This window comes from Pollachius pollachius (assembly GCF_949987615.1).
Source record: "Pollachius pollachius genome assembly, chromosome: 16".
In the NCBI taxonomy this organism is placed as follows: domain Eukaryota; kingdom Metazoa; phylum Chordata; class Actinopteri; order Gadiformes; family Gadidae; genus Pollachius; species Pollachius pollachius.
The window spans coordinates 10,250,183-10,269,232 of NC_136949.1; the positions used below are offsets into that span (position 1 = coordinate 10,250,183).

Genomic DNA, 19,050 nt, shown 5'->3' on the forward strand with positions numbered 1-19,050 from the left:
CAATACCAGCAATTAGTTGTTTTGCCCTTATAAACATTTAATCTGATTGTTACGTGTTTAGGTCCATTGTGACTTTTTTATCGACCGTGTCCATGCAATCGTCCTACGTGAGGTTTACTTTATTCTTATTGTCTAAAGAAGGAAGGATAGTAGAAGGATTATACTGATGAATGACGACCCAGGTGATCCAAGTTCCAGATCACCTGACACCGGAAACCGGTGTCACCCAGAAGGTGACCGGTTGCCATAGATACGAGGTCGCCAGAGTGCTTGTGAAAACCCGCCTCTTACTCTGCAAATCCCCCTCTCTTCCCCTGCTCCGCGACCCACAAAACTCAGAGCGTTAACCCCTTCTCCCACCTTCTGCTCCTCCTTCTGCTCCTCCTTCCCCTCCTCCATCTCCATCTCCCCCTTCCCCACCACCTTCCCCCTCTCCCTCCCCTCCCTCCTGCGTCTCTCCCTCCCCTCCCTCCCCTCCCTCCCCTCTCTTCCCCTGGCCTCCACCTCTCTCCCCGCCTCCCCCCACCACCACCACCACCACCACCCCAGCAGGATGGTGCACAACAGCCACCAAGCCCTGGGGTGCCCCGAGCCCGACTTCGCCCAGCTGCTGCTGAGGGAGCCCAGCGGGCCCGTGGTGAGGAAGTCCTGCGGCACCTCCACCCAGGGCACCTCCACCCACGCCTCCTCCACCCACCTGGCCATGCTGGACCAGCCGGCCAGCGGCAGCACCAGCCGGGCCGGCTCCGTGCGCAGCGGGCCGTCCAGGAGCAGCGGCAGCAGCTACCACGACAGCCTGCACCGCAACCGGGACGACAGGTGGGTGGTGTGGTCGCCATGGGGATCACCATGAGCATTAGAGACACCGAACGGAACCGCAGGCTGCCGGGAGGCAACATGAGGTTCATGAGGCAAGGAGCGAAGGTGGCGTCGGCGTACGATGACAGAGTGGGAGAGTGAGAGAGTGAGGACACGCCGAGGAACTGCCGCTGTTTTCATTCAGCTTGTAGAGACGATGTCAACAAACTTATTGATACCGTCTCTGTACTTATTGGTGCAGCAACTCACTGAGACGTTATTAAAAAGGAATCAATGTGGTGATTCGATGCACCCATGATCCAAATCGCTTACTCTCTGGATTCCAAAAAAAAACAGGAACGCATTAATACATTCCTTATCCAAGATGGCAAATCCCAGATGGAAACTTGCAGACATAATGAAATCTTTCAAGTTTGTTAATCAAGTTTTGCATGGCATAAAACTATGAAGCTCGGAGTCCTCTGGCTTCCCCCCCACCTCACCCGTCTCCATCCCGCCCTCTCCTAGGTTCACCGCCTCCAGCTTCCGAGCCGTGGAGGAGTTCCTGCCCTACGGAAGCCTTCCTCGACTCAAGGACCAATCACAGTCGAGACTATGCAGCAACAACCGCCTGGACAGCCCATCTCGGCACGGCTCCACCCAGCGGCTGGAGGGCCAATCGCGGCACAGCAGCGTGAGAGACCTCAGCGTCGCCCCGCAGGCGGTACACAGCGTTCCCGGACACGGGATCCACATGGTGCTGGAGGAAGACGGTCCCAGAGCCTGAGAGACCAAAGCTTTGACACTTTTATTCGATATTAAAGGTGGCCATCTTTTTTTCCTGCTTTAGAAAAAGAAAGGTGAAACTTGACCTGAGCACATGAGTGACACTGGATTGCTTCAGAGCTTTATGGACACTAGTTAGCCATTTGCTGTGGTTAACTGTTGGCTAATGCTAGCCGAAATGCTCCATTCAGACTCATAGGGAGCTGTTTGTTTATAGTGCTGTCAAGTCACGTTGAGTGGAATCTTGATGGCGTCGTCGGTGCTGCTAGATTCTGCGTACAAATGACAGGTGGGTGGAGCTACGGCCAGCCAATCAACGTTCTATATTTAAGATGCCTCAAAAAGGCTCCTCAGGTACAGCCAATCACAAGCACTGTATCGATTCCCTCCAAACACCGTGAGCATCACGATCGTCATGGTGACCTACAGAGGAACTATGTAATCTTTATGTCATGTTATGTCTGAAACCTGCTGAGGATGTGGATGTGAAATGAATTCAACCGACGATAGTTGCAGAGAATGAACGTCCAGAACTATACTATGGAGGACTATACTATACTATAGGAAGACTTTTACTGCTTTGTTTTCTTATTCTGTAGTAAAATCAAGGACTTGATTTAGTAGACTATACATGCTACTACTGAAATATTTGTGGACATCAAGGACTTGATATAGTAGACCATACATGCAACTACTGAAATATTGTGTGAATCAAGGATGCTGCTTTCCAGGATTGTTAGGTCTTTTTATTTGGCTGTGAATATGAACACTGACAATATGGGAATTCAGTGGGGTTTTATAGCATACCCTCTCCTTTGTCTTCTGACTGTGACATTATCGGTACACCGTTGCTCACTGGAGCGAAAAACTGCTGATCTGAAACGTAAGGACGGGTCATGGCCTTTCTTCAGCTTGTGAAGGTGGCCCCCTGCAATTGATTCTGGGAAATGCCCGAAAATGTGAACGTATATTTTTGATGAAGTTGATCACAACCAGTCATTCAAACTATAGCGTAATAAAACAAAGGTCCCAGACTGCCCTAACATACACTCGGTAATGTTTCGACCTTTATGAACTTTCAGGTTAACCTGACTGTAAAAGGGAAATGCCGAACAGCCCCATCACAGAGAGAAGTTATGTAAACATTAAATATGGGTTTCAGGTAATATCTTGCTCTATCTTTATTGCGCTATTTAAATGTAATGGCTTTTGATCACTGCCGTTAAGACGTACATCAATGTTTTTTGGAACACCTCCAAAAATACAATGGATGTTTGATTAATGAGTCAAAATTATGTCATCACTAAACTGTTCAAATAGATTGGGCTCGTCCGCCATTTTGGATCCAAGGACTGAACTATGTGATGATGAATGCCAACCTGCTGCCTTACAGCTCGAATATGATAAACAATAGTATAATTCAACTAGTGTAGAATTTGCCAATAGTTTTGTTCGGGTCACAAGAGTTTTGTTACTTTCGTGTATTAAAGTTTGCCCAAACAGTTCTTGTGGGGTATGTATAGATAAAAATGAAACCTTTGTGGAAGCTGTAATAAAGATTTTTTTCAAGAGTTCAGAAGTGCCAGTTACTTTCTCTCCAGAGTGTGCGCGCCCACTGTGGTAACCCGCTTCCCAATGTGCCGGGTTCCAGGTACGAATCACACGTTGAAAGAGGGTTAAGCCGCACTCGGCATTGATTGCAATGATCGCCGACAGGGAACACAATCACTATCTATAGGGTCTCCGTGAGCCTCTAGTCGATGGTGGTCTCGAGCGCTTCCTTCTTGCCACCCGCTCCCGTTCTCCCCTCTCGTCCGTTCTCGTGCTCCTTTTAAGATGGCTCCCGGGCCTTTTCCTCCCTCCGGCCTGGTGTCCCCTATCTCGCTGATTTGGGGGAAAGAACTGATGCTCTCTGTCGCCGGTTAGTGGGTGGCGGCGGTATACGCCGTCCAACACTAATCCTCGGACCCGCCCGGGCCGAGGTTTAAGGGGCGGGATGCCACACTCCTCCACCGCTTGCTCAGGCCTCATGTAGAGGGGGAACCCGCCCAGGCAGGTATCCTGACGTGACAGGGCGTCGGCGTCGGCGTGCTCCCTGCCCGGTCGGTGGTCCACCTTAAAGCGGAAGTCCTGGAGGGCCAGGAACCATCGCGTCACCCGGGTGTTGGTGTCTTTGGCGCCGGCCATCCACTTCAGGGGGGCGTGGTCGGTGACCAGGGTAAACTCCCTCCCTAGGAGATAATACCTGAGTTTATCCAGGCTCCACTTGATGGCCAGGGCCTCCTTCTCAACCTTCGAGTAGTTCCGCTCATTCGGTAGTAGCTTTCGGCTGATGTACGTGATGGGGTGTTTCTCTCCGGCCCGGACCTGGGATAGGACTCCCCCCAGCCCCACCTCCGAAGCATTCGTGTGCACTATCAGGGGGGAAGCAAAGTCGGGGGTTATGAGCACCGGCTCCGAGCATAGGGCCTCGCGGAGCGTCCCAAAGGCCTGGTCGGCTGCCTCGGACCAGGTGATCCGATCCGGCAGGGCCTTCCGGGTCAGGTCGTTCAGTGGGCTGGCCAGCGTGGCAAACCCGGGTATAAACCGCTGGTAATACCCGACTAGTCCTAAAAACGACTTCACCTGCTTCTTGGTGTGGGGTTGGGGCCAGTCCCGGATGGCGGCCACCTTGCTCTCCTGTGGCTGGTACCCCAGGTACGCCACCTCCTCCAGCCCGAGACGCCACCGGAACCTCCGGGATCTCGCATCGGGCCGCCAGCGCCAGGGGAGCAGGGTCGGGGGGTTCCCCTCCCCCTCTCCACTGCTTCAAAATGTTAATGTGGTATATTTGGGTAGGCTTCCGCCTCCCTGGTTGTCTAACCCGGTAATTTACCTCCCCCACCCGTTCAACCACCTCATAGAGTCCCTGCCACTTGGCCAGGAACTTGCACTCTGCCATGGGGACCAGGACCAGGACCAGGTCCTCAGGCTGGAAAGTTCGCAGCTGGGCTCCCCGGTTGTAGACCCTCGCCTGGGCCTGCTGGGCTTGCCGGAGGTGTTCCCCGACGATGGGCCGCACCTGGGCCATGCGGTCCCTCACCTGTTCCACATGGTCCAGGGTGGTGCTGTGGGGGGACGGCTTGCTCTCCCATGCCTCCTTGGCTATGTCCAGGATGCCGCGGGGCCTTCGTCCATACAGCAGCTCGAACGGTGAGAACCCGGTGGACGCCTGGGGCACCTCCCGTACGGCAAACAGGACATGTGGTAATAGCTGGTCCCAGTTCTTACCGTCCAGGTCCATGGCCTTTTTAAGCATCTGCTTCAGAGTTTTGTTGAACCGTTCCACCAGGCCATCTGTCTGGGGGTGGTAGACTGAGGTCCGGAGCTGCTTCACCTGCAGGAGTCTAAGTTATTCCTTCATTACGCGAGACATGAAGCATGAGCCCTGATCGGTTAACACCTCCTTCGCTATCCCTACCCGGCTAAACAGTAGCATTAGTTCCCGGGCGACCGCCTTCGCGTTCGCTGCGCGCAGGGGTAGAGCCTCGGGGTACCGGGTGGCGTAGTCCACCAGTACCGGGATGTATCGTGTCCCCGGCTGGTCTTGAGAAGGGGCCACACAATGTCCAGAGCTATTCGGTCAAAGGGGGTTTCTATAATCGGCATGGGGATAAGGGGGTTCCTGACTGTGGCCCTAGGCGCTACCCTCTGGCACTTGGGACACCCCTGACAGTGACGCTCGACATCCCTCTTTACCCCCGGCCAGTAAAATCTCCCGAGGACCCGTTCCCGGGTCTTGTCCATGCCCAGATGGGCTCCCAGGAGGTGGGTGTGGGCCATAAACAGCACCTTGCTTACATACCTTCAGGGAACTACTAACTGTTCCCTTACTCCCCCCTCTCCTGCCACTACTCTGTATAGTAGTCCCCCCTTAGTGCTGAAGTGTGGGTGCGGCAGGTGACTCACCGAGTCCCGGGTCTGTCCGCCGTGGGCCAAAACGTGGCTCTAGGCATGCTTTAGGGCCTCGTCGTGGAGCTGGGCGCTGGCCAACTGGCCTGGTCGGGCCGAGCCTTCCCCCCTCCCCGGTAAGAAGTCAGAGAACCCGGTGAGGGGGGAACTCTCCGGTTCCTCCGGGGGGGTCGTGTTGCTCGGACGCCGTGAGGGTTTTCGGGGTGTCGGGGTGTCCGCGTAGGCCGACGGCATCGACACGTCCCGGTCTCCAGGGCAGTAGCGGGCTATGTGGCCGGGCTGGCTGCACTCGTAGCACCGCCTCCCCTCACGACTCTCCTGGGTCATGATCGGTGGGTCGGGTGAGGGTGCCGAGGCCCCGGTCATGGGTCCCCGTCGGTCTCAGCGGATCTCGGCGGGTCGTGGGGTGGTCCCGGTACTGGCGCTCAGTTGCTGGGCCACCTGCCAGTTCTCCAGCTGTCTGACCAGGTCATCCACTGTGTCAGGATGGTTGTGGGCCAGTACCCGTCGGGCGCCCGGCGGGAGCTGTCGTACAGTATTGTCTATTAGAACCCTGTCGATAGGGCTGGGTCCATCTCCGGTCGCTAGCCACCTCTGAACTAACCGACCGTGCTGTGCGATCTGCGTCCGTACCTCACCCCGGACATCAAATCGCCAGTCGTGGAAGCGTTGAGCGCGGGCCGCGAGGTTGTGTCCGTAGTAGGCCAGGATCGCCTGCTTGAGGGCGGGGTACTGTCGGGCGGTCTCCGCTGGTAGGTCTTGGCTCGCCTGCTGGGCGGGACCAGTGAGGAACGGTGCCACGATGTGGGCCCATTGCTCCTCTGGCCAGTTCTCCCTCTGGCCGGTCCGCTCGAAGACTTCCAGGTACGCCTCCACGTCGTCATCGGGCCCCAGCTTGGTGAGCCGACTGGTCGGGGCGGCGGTCGGGGCGTCGCGGGCGGCATGTTGGGTGAGCCGTAGTACGGCTTCACGTAGCAGGGCAATGCTCTCCGTAGTCTCCCGCTGTAGGGTTGCGGCTTGCACTTGCTGTTGATGCGGGGCGGCGGCGGCCGTGGTCCTATCCGGGTTCTGCATGCCGGATTGGTGGGTAGTTTTACCGGGGTATTGTAGTGGGTTCTTCACCTGCCTGCATTCTCCACCATATGTGGTAACCCGCTTCCCAATGTGCCAGGTTCCAGGTACAAATCACACGTTGAAAGAGGGTTAAGCCGCACTTGGCATTGATTGCAATGATCTCCGACAGGGAACACAATCACTATCTATAGGGTCTCCGTGAGCCTCTAGTCGATCGTGGTCTCGAGCGCTTCCCTTTTGCCACTCGCTCCCGTTCTCCCCTCTCGTCCGTTCTCGTGCTCCTTTTAAGATGGCTCCCGGGCCTTCTCCTCCCTCCGGCCAGGTGTCCCCTATCGCGCTGATTGGGGGGAGAGAAGTGATGCTCTCTGTCGCCGGTTAGTGGGTGGCGGCGGTATACGCTGTCCAACACTAATCCTCGGACGCGCCCGGGCCGAGGTTTAAGGGGCGGGACGCCACAACACACACACACACACACACACTGTATATATATATATACATACAAACATACTACACAGAAATGCACAGCATCGTTGTGTTTGTAACAGCGCTCCGTTTTATTGAAATACATCGGAGACAGATTAACATGAGTTCTCCACATACGCGTGGCTGCCACTTTCATACATTATCTCTTTTTTTGTTTTTGAATTGACCTTACACCTTAAATATGTTTTTTTGTGCAAAAAAGAATCTACAACACCTGTAGTGGGTTATCCTCAGCAAAAAATAAAACGACACAAAACGCCCAAACCGTTGAAAAACAAAAAAGCCAAGTCCAAGAAAAAAAAAATGATTACATCTATAACATGCAAAACTGTACAAATTATTACAAAGCAATCCTAGAAAAACAAAAACAAAAAGTGTAATATGATATGAAAGAAAGGAAAACAATATAGAAAGTAGTGTAGATAAGACCTCACTGAAATGCAAAAGGCAAATTTTATTCTCCACTTTTTCGGGGCTACCACTGTGGCAACGCAGCCAGCAACTAGTGTCAAACCAATGGGCTCCATCCCTACTATATCTTAATAAAATTTCATAAAAACCCTTTAGACCACCATGATCCTTTCTCCCAAAACCTGGTACCCTCCTACACTATAGCTAGAATTCTCTCTCTCTCCTCATCAATTCACCTGTTCACACCTTCATTCACTCATTCATCAATCCCAAATTCTAGCACACTCATCTCCATCGTTTTCTGAAAATATTAATTGGTTCCAACATTTCCTGAGTTCATTTAATTTTTTCCCTCAAACATTTTTGTTGTAGCAGGTTGAGTGGGGGGGGAATCTACACAGTATAAAATACTTGGCCAACACATTTTCATGGACCTCGAATCATTTCCACACAGACACAAAGTCCAGAAGGTAGTTTTGATAGTGAGGTTAAGGTGAAATTAAAACAATGCCCTATAGGAGGTGCTGATCTCTTGGAATTAAAACCAGGTTTTGTCACAATCTGGAGTGTCGGAATTCACATTGCACTCTCGTATCTAAAGAAAAAAAAAGAAATTATTCTTATAAACGCTGAATTTCAAGCAAGGAATTATTTTTGATTGGAATTAAAACTGATGATTTTGGAAAGGGGCAGAAACGTATTGGTGTGTTTAGCTTTTAGCGATATATGATCAAGCTACTTTCTTAGGATTGGAAAGACTAGTAGCCACCCAAATTTCATAAAGGGAGCCCTGAAGTTTCAGTAGTAGAGCTCAACCATGATAATGATCCAAATTGACTACGCCCAGAATCAACCTCAGAGATAGACACCCTCGACCAGAAACGAGGTTGAACAGGTGTTGAGTACTTGCAGACAAAGCAGATCCTCAGCTTACAGGGAAATCAGTGGCATCAAACAGTTGCAAGACATAACTTTATCACATCATGTTACAAATTGGTATTGCTATGAGCGTCTGCCTCTAGAGCCTAACATATATAGCATTGTACGTGGACGACAGCGTGTTTTGTCTACGTCTTTGAATAGTAGGCCTACTTTACAATGTGTTATAACGGCCGGATAGCAGCACTCAGTGCTAAAGGCTAACGTTTGGCTTTAGCCCAATGGGAACAAGCGATTGGTTGGCTAGGTTAAAAAACACGACGGCCAATAACTTCCCTGTAACCTGCGGTCTGCAGTCTCCCCCTCAAAGCTTTCGGCTGTACATTTCAATAGAGATCCTTTTCAATTGTTTTGTTTTGCCTATAAGTAGTGCCTTCTTGCTTCCCTCCAGATTTAACCCACATATGTTAACCCACAGGTTAAATAGTCTGAAGAATAAATGACAGGAGACCTGGAATAAATAAAATAAAACACACAGATGGATGACCTTTCCTCTCCGTCGCCAATCAATGGTTCCATTCTCCTTTTAGTGTCTTTAATGCGTTTTGAATTCGTCCAGACTCAACGCATCAGTTCAACAGTCTTCGGATTACACAAGGCGATCAGAGTCTACAAATCTTCTTTCTTTTGGTTTGAATGACTTCTCGCCCCCAAATATCTCCACTTTAGACCTAGGGATACCATAGGGTTGGTTGGAAATTAACCAGTATTCGTGACACACGATCGACCAATGAAAGTTCAGAAGAAAACTCGTCTGCCTTCTCTCTGCAGTGGAGAAGAGAATACTAAGGAAGAGCAGAATGACGCGGTCACCTCACCACTTCTGTATGTGTGCATGTGCGTCTGTGCGTGCCTGTGTGTGCGTGCACTGACCCAGTGAGCTTCAGACATACACACGTGTGTGTATGTTTGTTAAATGCCTGTGTTTACTCGACCACCGATAATAACAACTTTCTTCATTCAAAACGCAAACCAAGTGAAGAAAAATCGATCGCGCAATGTGTAATACATACAATCAAAAAAAAAAACGAAACAAAAACACATTGGAAAGTGGTTTAAAATGGCTTCCGTGTGAATACAACAAAAGTTTAAAAAGATGAACAAAAGAGTAAGGATTTTTTCTCTCTCTCTCTTTCTCTCTCCCATGTATTTCCCTATAGTATTTTCCATATCATATATTACTCTCTACTTTGATTCTATATACATTATTGTGGTGGGAATCCTTTTTGTTGTTGCCGAGTAAATTGGTGTGGTGTTCAACTGGTGGGTCGTGGTCCGGATGTCGGTCGGGGGGGCTACATCTACATGGGAGGTGGTCCCGAGCTCTACTGATGAGGTCACTCTCACTGGCCCCCGGTGAGGAAGAGGTTAGCATAAGAGAGCCGTGACAATGTCATCACACAGTGTCGAATGTATTCTGAGTGTCTGCGCACGCATCTGAAACCAAAAAAAAGACAATCCCTACGGACCAGATGCCAGAGTGGGGCGTAAGTCTCTAAAAAGAAATAAAACTCACTCCGTAACGCGTTGCTTAGTAACGCTGCCTTATCGCAGTCAAAATAAATTCACTGCACCTAGCTAGTGTCAATTTGAAGAGCAAAATAAAATAAAATAAAATAAAATTGCAGCTCGTCTGTCTTTTTGTGTTACAATATCAATTCTTTCCCCGAGGTAAAAAATTATATGTCACCGCTTCACTCTGGCTCTCAAAGAGCCCGCCTTTCCAACTCTAAGATCGATAAATAAACGGAAATTTCGTCCGATCCAAACACTGCGAGTTCTATGTACAATACGAATCATGTCTTCTCCATATCTGCTCTCTGCCGGTCGCCTATTGAGGGGGTCATTGAGCGATTTTCAAATAGGCGGGAAACCGGATTTCCCGATGGCAACTCAGTGACTCAGTCAAGCGGCGCGGCCCGTTATAGTCACCGGAAAAATCGAGGTTTCCGATGTTTCGGTAAAGTTATTTGCGAAAGAGCCGGCGGCACAACTTGTATTGCGGATGTTATTTCTTTCTATATCCTTTAAATGCCTTTTCTAATAAAAACGCAAACTCACACCACACATACACCCACTACCCCAAAGAAGAAAGACCCCAGACCCGCCCTTGGAGCGTGTATTTACAGACATACTGGGAAACAATGTAGGCCAGTACACTATTGGCCAATGAGCTCTTTGGGTACGACGTCAGAAGAGAAGGAACCTTTAGATGAGATACGATTGGATGAGTTCTGTTGGAGGGCGAGGAGGGGGCGGGCCCTAAGGGCTTTGTTGGCAGAGAGGGATTGGAGTCCTGTGCTGTCAGTCAATGGGTTGAGTGGGTTGGGTGGACCAGAGGTGGTGGCGGCGGTGGTGGTGGTGGTGGTGGTGGTGGAGGGGGCTTGGCTCATGTGTCCCAGGCCATGCGGTCGGTGCTCTCCAAGGACAGGGACTTGGTTTTGTGGGGCGAGGCGGGACTGGGGGGGCTGCTGAAGGTAGAGCTGTTGGAGGCCGTGGAGTGACGGGGCGAGTCAGAGTCCTGAGAGAGAGTCAAAGAGAGCGAGAGAGAGAGGGAGAGATAGAGGTATAGAGAGGGGAGGTAGACAGACAATAATCAGATCCAACGCGGACTACTTCAACACTAGCCTTCTAGTCCAATTTTGACCAAGGCCAAAACATTTAAGGAAGACGTCTAAATACGTTAAGAGAAGATGCAGTTCAAAGAAAATGGCGTTATCGGAGTGTGTGCAAGAATCGAACAACGTGGCCGCAAGCGGTGACTGTTAAAAACAACAAACTTCTGAAGTGGTTGCTAAGGTGATGGTGCAAGTGTCGCATCGTTGTGGTTACACTTTTTTTGAATTAACTTGACTTGTAAATGTATTCTGTTGGTCAGCGGTTTAATGATGAATATATACAATAAAAAACGTTAGAGCTCAAATCGATAGAAAATGTGTTTTTTATGCATTAGTTCGTGGATTTAGGATGAAGAAAATCATATTTGAAAATGCTTGAGGGGAAAGGTTACCAGATGTTACCAAATGATTTTCTGTACTTAACCATAGAGAAACTTTACTCATTATATCCTCTCCCATTTCTAATATCATCAACATCTGTGATATTGGTGAAAGTTATTCCAACGTATCGGTGATGCTACATATTAGCTATACCTCCTCATCACTGGTTCACTGAGGGGATGTTGAAATACATGAATGCAATACATGTATTTCAGCCTTTCAAGACAAATCTAGATGAAGTTCATCTAGAAGTTCAATTCTCTGCAACACATTTGTTTGGTCATTCAAAGCGCTGCAGGTTCAGTGTTAGCACGGATTTCTTTTGAGTCCCAGATGGCATAGATATGAAGATAATTAATGCCCAGCTAAATCGCCTGAGAAGACAACACAATGGGACCCTGAAACGCGCCATGATGCTTCCCTGACCATGCCAGCCCTGGTCATCAGACATCTCTCATATCACAGCATCCCGGGGAGAATCCTGTGCTCAGCCACACATCAAGACCTAGCCTCTGAATGCCCCAAACGTGCTCGGGATTGGCCTGCTCACGATGGAAGCGTGCTTGTTGGTGATTGGTGGAGCGGAGGGCAGGGGGTGTGAAGTAGGAGGGGGAGTTTGAGTCTGTGCGAACGTCTGGAATGACTGGCGTACAACATTCCATGAAGAGAACGGGCAACCAATGAGAAGAAGAAGAAACGAGGAGTGGGGAGGTAAAAGTGGGCGGTCCCAGTGAGAAAAGTGGTGTTGTGGGCGGAGCCTCCAGGCCAGTGGGGAATGTGCTCGAAGCATGGCACAGCCAGCCAAGGGCCGCAGAGAAAACATGGGGACGTTGAGGGTGGGGGGGCAAAATGAAAAACGGTGACCATGTACATGATATGTTTTTTTCCGTCCCATTTACCTGCTATTGTGGTTTTCCAATTGTTCAGTAAAATGTGTGTGTTTAGGTGTGTGAGTAGGTGCGCCAGCCGCTGGTCCACTCTTTCCAACATTACCTTCATCTTACTAAGCAGGGTCCTTAAAGCCCTTTTCAGATCGGGGGTCTTCTCCGACGGCGAGACCGCCTGCCACTGCAGAGGAAAGTCAAGACTCAGCCAAGACCCCGGCCCAACAGACACCAGGAGGGGCGGCCACTGGGGGTGTGGAGCCGGGGAGAGGGGAGGCGGATGGGGAAGACGGGCGGGGGGTTGCCAACCAAGCCGAGCCAGGGGATGGGTGTTGGGGGGAGGCGGGAAACATGGCGGTATGGGGGGCCAGGATGAAGTAGCCGGAGGCTGGGGGAGGAGGGGGTTGCCCGATGCAGGGTTCGGGTTGGGGGGGTACTTGAGGCTGGATGACGGTGGTCAGGTGGTTGGGTGGGTTGGTTGGGTGTAATGGGAGTTTACATTATCCAGAGCCGTTCAAGACCTCACAGGTGGATTCCATGTGCCTTGAGGAGTATAATTTATTCGGTACACAGTGTTGTATGGTAAAGCTGGGATTTGGAAGCTTAATGTGGGACGTAGTTAAGGTAGTGTAGTCCTAGGAACTAGAGTCAGATTTCCCCTTAAATATCCTCCCAAAATGGTAGAAAGCAAAGTAAAACCCTTAAAAAAGGACTTAGGTTGTCCATTGTAATGTGGACAAATTGCGGACACACTTTTAAAACTCAATGAAGTGAAAATGAAATGAAAATGTTTACTCATTCATGCTATACATCTATTCAAGGGAGACTGGAAATAAATTCCTAAATGTATGTCCTTTGCTAATTTGACTTCAATATCCCGATAGCTCGTAACCAGGGCACAGTGGAGGCAAGCAATAATACAAGAGTTACCGCTTGGCTGCCATTACCCAACAAGCCCTATTCCTCCAACATTAAACCAGCCCATTCTGAATGGAGAATATGTTGTTCGGATATTTCTTGATTGGTGGGCTTCAATGTTATGGTTATTAGGGCTGGGTTAATGGTACTCCCAACGACAAAATATATTTTATAAAACTATAAATTAAAAAGGTATAAAATACCTTTTCTTAGTAGGGTATTAGCCATAAATTTAGCAAGAATTTAAATACAACAAAAATAAATATGTTTGTAGGTCTTTCCGTTTTGTTCAAAATACATGGGAACCGGGTTGCAACAGCGTCTACGAGGCAGAAAAGCTTGGCTTGGATTCAGCTGGCTAGCTTTAGCTCAAACGTGAAGCAGCTGTGGTAGCAGGTGTGACATCACAGCAGACCAACCAATGTACTCAGAGCGGAAACAAGCGGAAACGACTGGGATGTATGGGTGGGAAGTACGACATGTGACATGATTCCATCCAACAGCACACATGCTAGCATCTAGAGTCGCTAGGCTAATACGTGTAGTGAAAACCACCGTCGTCGTTGTGCATTTGGGAGAGTTCAATGAAATGCGTGTTTATATACACTTAAGGTTGAGATCTTAACGGCTACAGGTCAGCAAGGTTAAGGGTCAGTTGGATGGTTTGAGTCAGAATAACCATTCCCATGGCGGGAAAAACAGACCTTCATTAAGTAGCGCATGACCAAAAGAGTATGCTAATGATGTAGCTCTGCAAGTACACAATGACCCTATCACTTCAGCGATTTGTGGCTGTTAGTTACCGCTAGTTCTGACCATTTAAAAGAAGATTCTCAAATGCACAGGAAAAATAGAACTGAAATTCAGGTGAGCACTTTTGATACAAATTACAAATTTGTAGTTTGCCAAAATCGAATAGCCAGGACAAGTTACGATGCAACTCCAAGATTTGACGTGAGCTGAGCAGATTTTGAACACAAACCAAACCCCGTTGGAGACTACCCGTTGGAGTCTAAAGTGTGTTCTTAGTGTTTGCCACTAAAAGCGCTCATACTGAATTGCTCGTCTTTGAAAGCCCTCATTTGGAAAAGATGGCCTCCGTTTATTTGCTCTTTCTGGAAATCGTAGTCCTTTTCTTGCTCACCTCTCGGTCGAACTGGGAGAGCGGGGCGTCCCCGCACTCGCCGCCGCCGCCGGACGACAGCGAGCTCTCGGACGGGGACGTCATGGTGTGTCGCTTGGAGCTGTAGCTCCCGCCAGAGAGCTCCCGACGCAGGGCACTGCCGTTCTGAGAGGATGAGCCTGGGGAGAGCAGAGAGACAGGGAAGGGGGAGAGAGAGAGAGAGAGAGAGAGAGAGAGAGAGAGAGAGAGAGAGAGAGAGAGAGAGAGAGAGAGAGAGAGAGAGAGAGAGAGAGAGAGAGACACGTGGGAGAGATAGAGAGAGAGAGAGAGAGAGAGAGAGAGAGAGAGAGAGAGAGAGAGAGAGACAAAGAGGGAGCGAGGGAGACGTGGGAGAGATAGAGAGAGAGAAAGAGGGGAAAAGAAAGGTTGAGAAGGTAAAATTAGCGTTAAGGAAGAAATTCTCAAAAAATGCCATGTAAATTAAACATAAGGTATAACAAACAATAGATAATTACATAAACTATACTGGATGGTAAGGGGTCAGTACTGTAGTGTTTAAACTGGAGCATGTAAAGTAAGGGGTCGGTACTTTGTATAATCTGGACCATGTTAAATTATGAGTCGGTACTGTCTATAGTCTTGACTATATTAAATAGAGGAGGGTTCTGTCTATAGTCTAGTCCATGTTAAATAGGGGAGGGTACTGTCTATCGTCTGTAGTCTATAGTCTGACAGAGGAGGGTCCTGTCTATAGTCTGTAGTCTATAGTCTGACAGAGGAGGGTCCTGTCTATAGTCTGTAGTCTATAGTCTGACAGAGGAGGGTCCTGTCTATAGTCTGTAGTCTATAGTCGACAGAGGAAGGTCCTGTCTATAGTCTGGAGGAGGAGGGTCCTGTCTATAGTCTGGAGGAGGAGGGTCCTGTCTATAGTCTGACAGAGGAGGGTCCTGTCTATAGTCTGACAGAGGAGGGTCCTGTCTATAGTCTGTAGTCTATAGTCTGACAGAGGAGGGTCCTGTCTATAGTCTGAAGGAGGAGGGTACTGTCTATAGTCTGGAGGAGGAGGGTCCTGTCTATAGTCTGACAGAGGAGGGTCCTGTCTATAGTCTGACAGAGGAGGGTCCTGTCTATAGTCTGTAGTCTATAGTCTGACAGAGGAGGGTCCTGTCTATAGTCTGAAGGAGGAGGGTACTGTCTATAGTCTGGAGGAGGAGGGTCCTGTCTATAGTCTGACAGAGGAGGGTCCTGTCTATAGTCTTGAGGAGGAGGTACTTACGGATGCCCAGCCCACTGCTGGCACTCATGGAGCGGCCCGGCTCCGCCCGGTTCTTGGTGATGGAGGGGATGCTGACGGAGCCGCTGAACCCCGCCCGGTTCTCCTGAACACGCACGTTCTGGTTTAGACACGCACATGGGACCACACACAGACACAGGACACACACAACATGCAATGGGGGCAGGAGTGAGGAGGGTGCATTAACGTGCATTCACACACATACGCGTTGTGATTGGTGAACAGTCGCACACTCCAGGTTGATAATATAGCATAACATGTGCTCTGTCTGTGTTGGGTGTGCTTGTTTAAGTGTGCGGTCATGGATTCATGTCAATCCATGCAAGTATTTACTGTATGTGTGTGTGTGTTCTTCTATAGAACTGTGTATCTTTGTGTAACCGTGTGCATGTGAGAGTGTGCTTTGAGTGTGAGTGTGCTTTGAGTGTGTGTGTGTGTGTGTGTCTGTGTGTGTGTCTGTGTGTGTGTGTGTGTGTGTGTGTGTGTGTGTGTGTGTGTGTGTGTGTGTGTGTGTGTGTGTGTGTGTGTGTGTGTGTGTGTGTGTACCATGGGCAGGTCTTTGAGGATCTGGATCCCGTCTCCTGGTCCCATATGAGCCACGTGGTTAAAGTTGGTTGGGTTGGAGATCAGCTTGCTCCTCATCTCTGGGTCTCGCAACATCTCCCTAGTCACACACGCATATGGAGAATTGAACGTGTGTGAGGAGAGAATTTCAACAATAAGAACAAAAAATGCCTACCCTACCATTAGATCCACTTAGTGTAATTCAAAACAAGTCACAGAATACAAAACACCAAATGGGCAAAATGTCGCTTAAAAACACACAATCTCTCTCTGGTCCCGTGTCCCATAATAGGTGGTGTGCACCAGTGAGCGTCAGAGGGCTTATTGAGGTGATAGTGTGTAGAAAACTGTGAGTGTGCCTGCAGCAGGTCAGTCAACCAGAACGGGGCTCTATTCAGGGACTACAGAGGGGATGGAGCACCGATTCTTCCTGATAAGCCCTGAGGTCACAGCATTGCAGTATCTAGGTCATGCAGCGGTGTGGCAACTTTTACTGTATCTGCTCCAATGTTGTGGTTCAATTATAAACTGTGTTCACAACAATATACTCTGATTGTTTGCACTGTTTACACATTGTGTTCAGTGTGTGTGTGTGATGTAATAAAGAAGGGGATGTTATATATTAAGACATGTGAATCATATTGATTCTAAACGCTGCCTATTTACACAAAAATACAAAAATATCCTACATACTATATCCTATAATAATGGGGTGCCAGCCTTCTAGCTTAGCCGCGTGCGCTAGGCTCACCTCCGTTGCTGCAGCCTCTCCTCCTCCGGGACCCTGAAGGAGAAGCGCCGCTTGTTGTTCATGCTGCGCACCAGCTGCTTCCTGCTGTTGTCTGACGTCTCCGGGACCACCAGCTCATCGCCCTCTGTTTAGCACAACACACAGCTCGTCACCCTGCGCTACACATCGCCAGCACCTAGTGGGCACCACTTATCATACAGTCAGCGCGGAGGAGAGCAACTGTATTCAGGATGTTGAAATGGTTTAGGATAATTTAGTTTGACTGTAGATTCAAATATCTATAGATTGAATGTATATTGAAAAATGTACCAGTCATAGCAGACGTTTTTAGTAAAAGTGTGACTTTAAGAATCAAAGGGAATTCTGGATACATCAAATTAAAGATCAGGTAGGGGTTCGATATTTGGCTTGAGGATGCCAGAAAGTTAGGCTTTGGACACTTGGGGATCGAACACTACACTATACTATCCTATATAGTTCTATAGGAAATAAAAACTTTTGAACAAAATGTACGTTTAAAGGTAGCATTTTAAATAGTGTTAGCATTATCCTTACACCTTAGATACCATATCAATCAGGAGTTCCGACATTGAATGAAGGATCTTTTCCTCTAGCCCCAGCATTAACAGACCGTTCACGAGCAGAAAAACAAAATGGCTTCTCATTCGAACACAGAGTACAGCAGGGCTTTCAGACCGCTTACCCGCCGTCTTGTTCCTGAAGTAGATGAGCCTGACCGTCTCCAGGCCCAGCAGGTTCAGGGAGCCGTCCACGTTCAGAGGTCGCACCTAGCCGCCGCCACAGGAAGAGGCGCTCTATATTACGCTATATGCTACTGTGATACATTATAGGTTATATTCAAGAAGGTGCTGGTATGCTAAACCTCAACCTTTAACCTGTGCAGAAGCTTTGACATTATCACACAACCTAGAATTGATCAAGACTAACCAAACAAAGCACCTGATTTACATTTACATTAACATTTAGGGAATTTAGCAGTCGCTTTTATCCAAAGCGACTTACATTAAGTACATTTGTCAGAAGAAGGTGAACCAATAAATCTCTGTCGGTACAGAAAGGATTTTCTTAGAACCAGGTGCAAAGCCCTAACAATAGCTAGGTTAACCCATTCTCTGTATACAACAAAGATAGCTAGGATAAGATGCTACAGAACTTAGAACTTTAAGTAATTAGTGCGTATATATTAAGTGCCAGGATGTACAACAAACAATAAGTGCGTCGGAGCGGAGTCTAGTTGAACTCTCGGTGAACCTGATGCATTTACAAACACTGTAGATATAGGCTAGAGGTAATCACTGCAGTTACCCGTGGTTCCTCCTAGAGGGCGCTGTCCCTGCAGTTCGGCTCTAGTCCTGCTAGGGTTACACTTTAACAATGACTGGCGGCTACACACAGTACTGACCTTCTTCAGAGGCATGGTCTGTATCCACTCCATTGTGTTGACGTCAAACACGTCCACGGCGTTCTCGCTGTACACGGACAGGTAGGGGGCGTTGAAGCCTGCCGGGGGGAACACAACAACCCTTTGTTATTATGAGATGGAAGAAGAATGAGAAGCGGCAGAGCTGGTTTTAAATAGGACTACTGTATGTGCTCATATTTTGCAGGGTAACTCTTGGTTGATTTGAAGGGCAGTCGTTTCGTAGTGTGACACAATACATTTGGTACGATTTGCTGTTGAGCAGCATTGCCCACGGCAATAGACTGCTCATTTTAGACATTTCACGTTGACATTTCATGTTACATTTCATGTAATGAAAACAAATCAAGGCTTGTTTTGGCATGTGTTCTGTTGTTTCAGAAGATTGCTCTGCTGATCTGCCAGTGTAAATACACAGCACATGTGTATTTCACAAGTACATGTGTATTCACAGGTAGGTGTGAATTTCAAAAGTATAGGTGTATTCACAGGTACTGATGTATCTCAAAGGTAAAGGTGTGATTCACAGGTATAAAGGGGATTTAAAGGTGTGAGTATAATGTATATGTTGATGGTTAGGTTAGTGGGGGTGTAGAATAACGTGGGTCTGTGAAGCCTTTTAAGATCGTCACTG

The 19,050-nt window shown here is 48.8% G+C and overlaps 2 protein-coding genes across 5 annotated transcripts in view; one reads left to right on the plus strand and one right to left on the minus strand.

Moving 5' to 3' along the window:
• Positions 1-2,738, plus strand: part of fzd3a (frizzled class receptor 3a) — a 20,634-nt gene extending 17,896 nt beyond the window's left edge. Inside the window, exons 7-8 of one of the 3 annotated variants that reach the window (XM_079753989.1) lie at positions 340-819; positions 1,327-2,738. In XM_079753989.1, the coding sequence (XP_079610115.1) occupies positions 340-819; positions 1,327-1,585 (739 nt within the window). In that variant the 3' untranslated portion in view covers positions 1,586-2,738. The remainder of the gene's footprint in view (positions 1-339; positions 820-1,326) is intronic. The other 2 variants (XM_079753990.1, XM_079753991.1) reach the window with 2 other exon arrangements.
• Positions 2,739-7,139: 4,401 nt separating this feature from the next.
• Positions 7,140-19,050, minus strand: part of cdc42bpab (CDC42 binding protein kinase alpha (DMPK-like) b) — a 76,091-nt gene continuing 64,180 nt past the window's right edge. For both annotated transcript variants that reach the window (XM_079753709.1, XM_079753708.1), the window contains 7 exons: positions 18,399-18,496; positions 17,679-17,763; positions 16,976-17,099; positions 16,207-16,324; positions 15,643-15,760; positions 14,388-14,545; positions 7,140-10,963 (listed from right to left, as the gene is read on the minus strand). In XM_079753709.1, the coding sequence (XP_079609835.1) occupies positions 10,832-10,963; positions 14,388-14,545; positions 15,643-15,760; positions 16,207-16,324; positions 16,976-17,099; positions 17,679-17,763; positions 18,399-18,496 (833 nt within the window). In that variant the 3' untranslated portion in view covers positions 7,140-10,831. The remainder of the gene's footprint in view (positions 10,964-14,387; positions 14,546-15,642; positions 15,761-16,206; positions 16,325-16,975; positions 17,100-17,678; positions 17,764-18,398; positions 18,497-19,050) is intronic.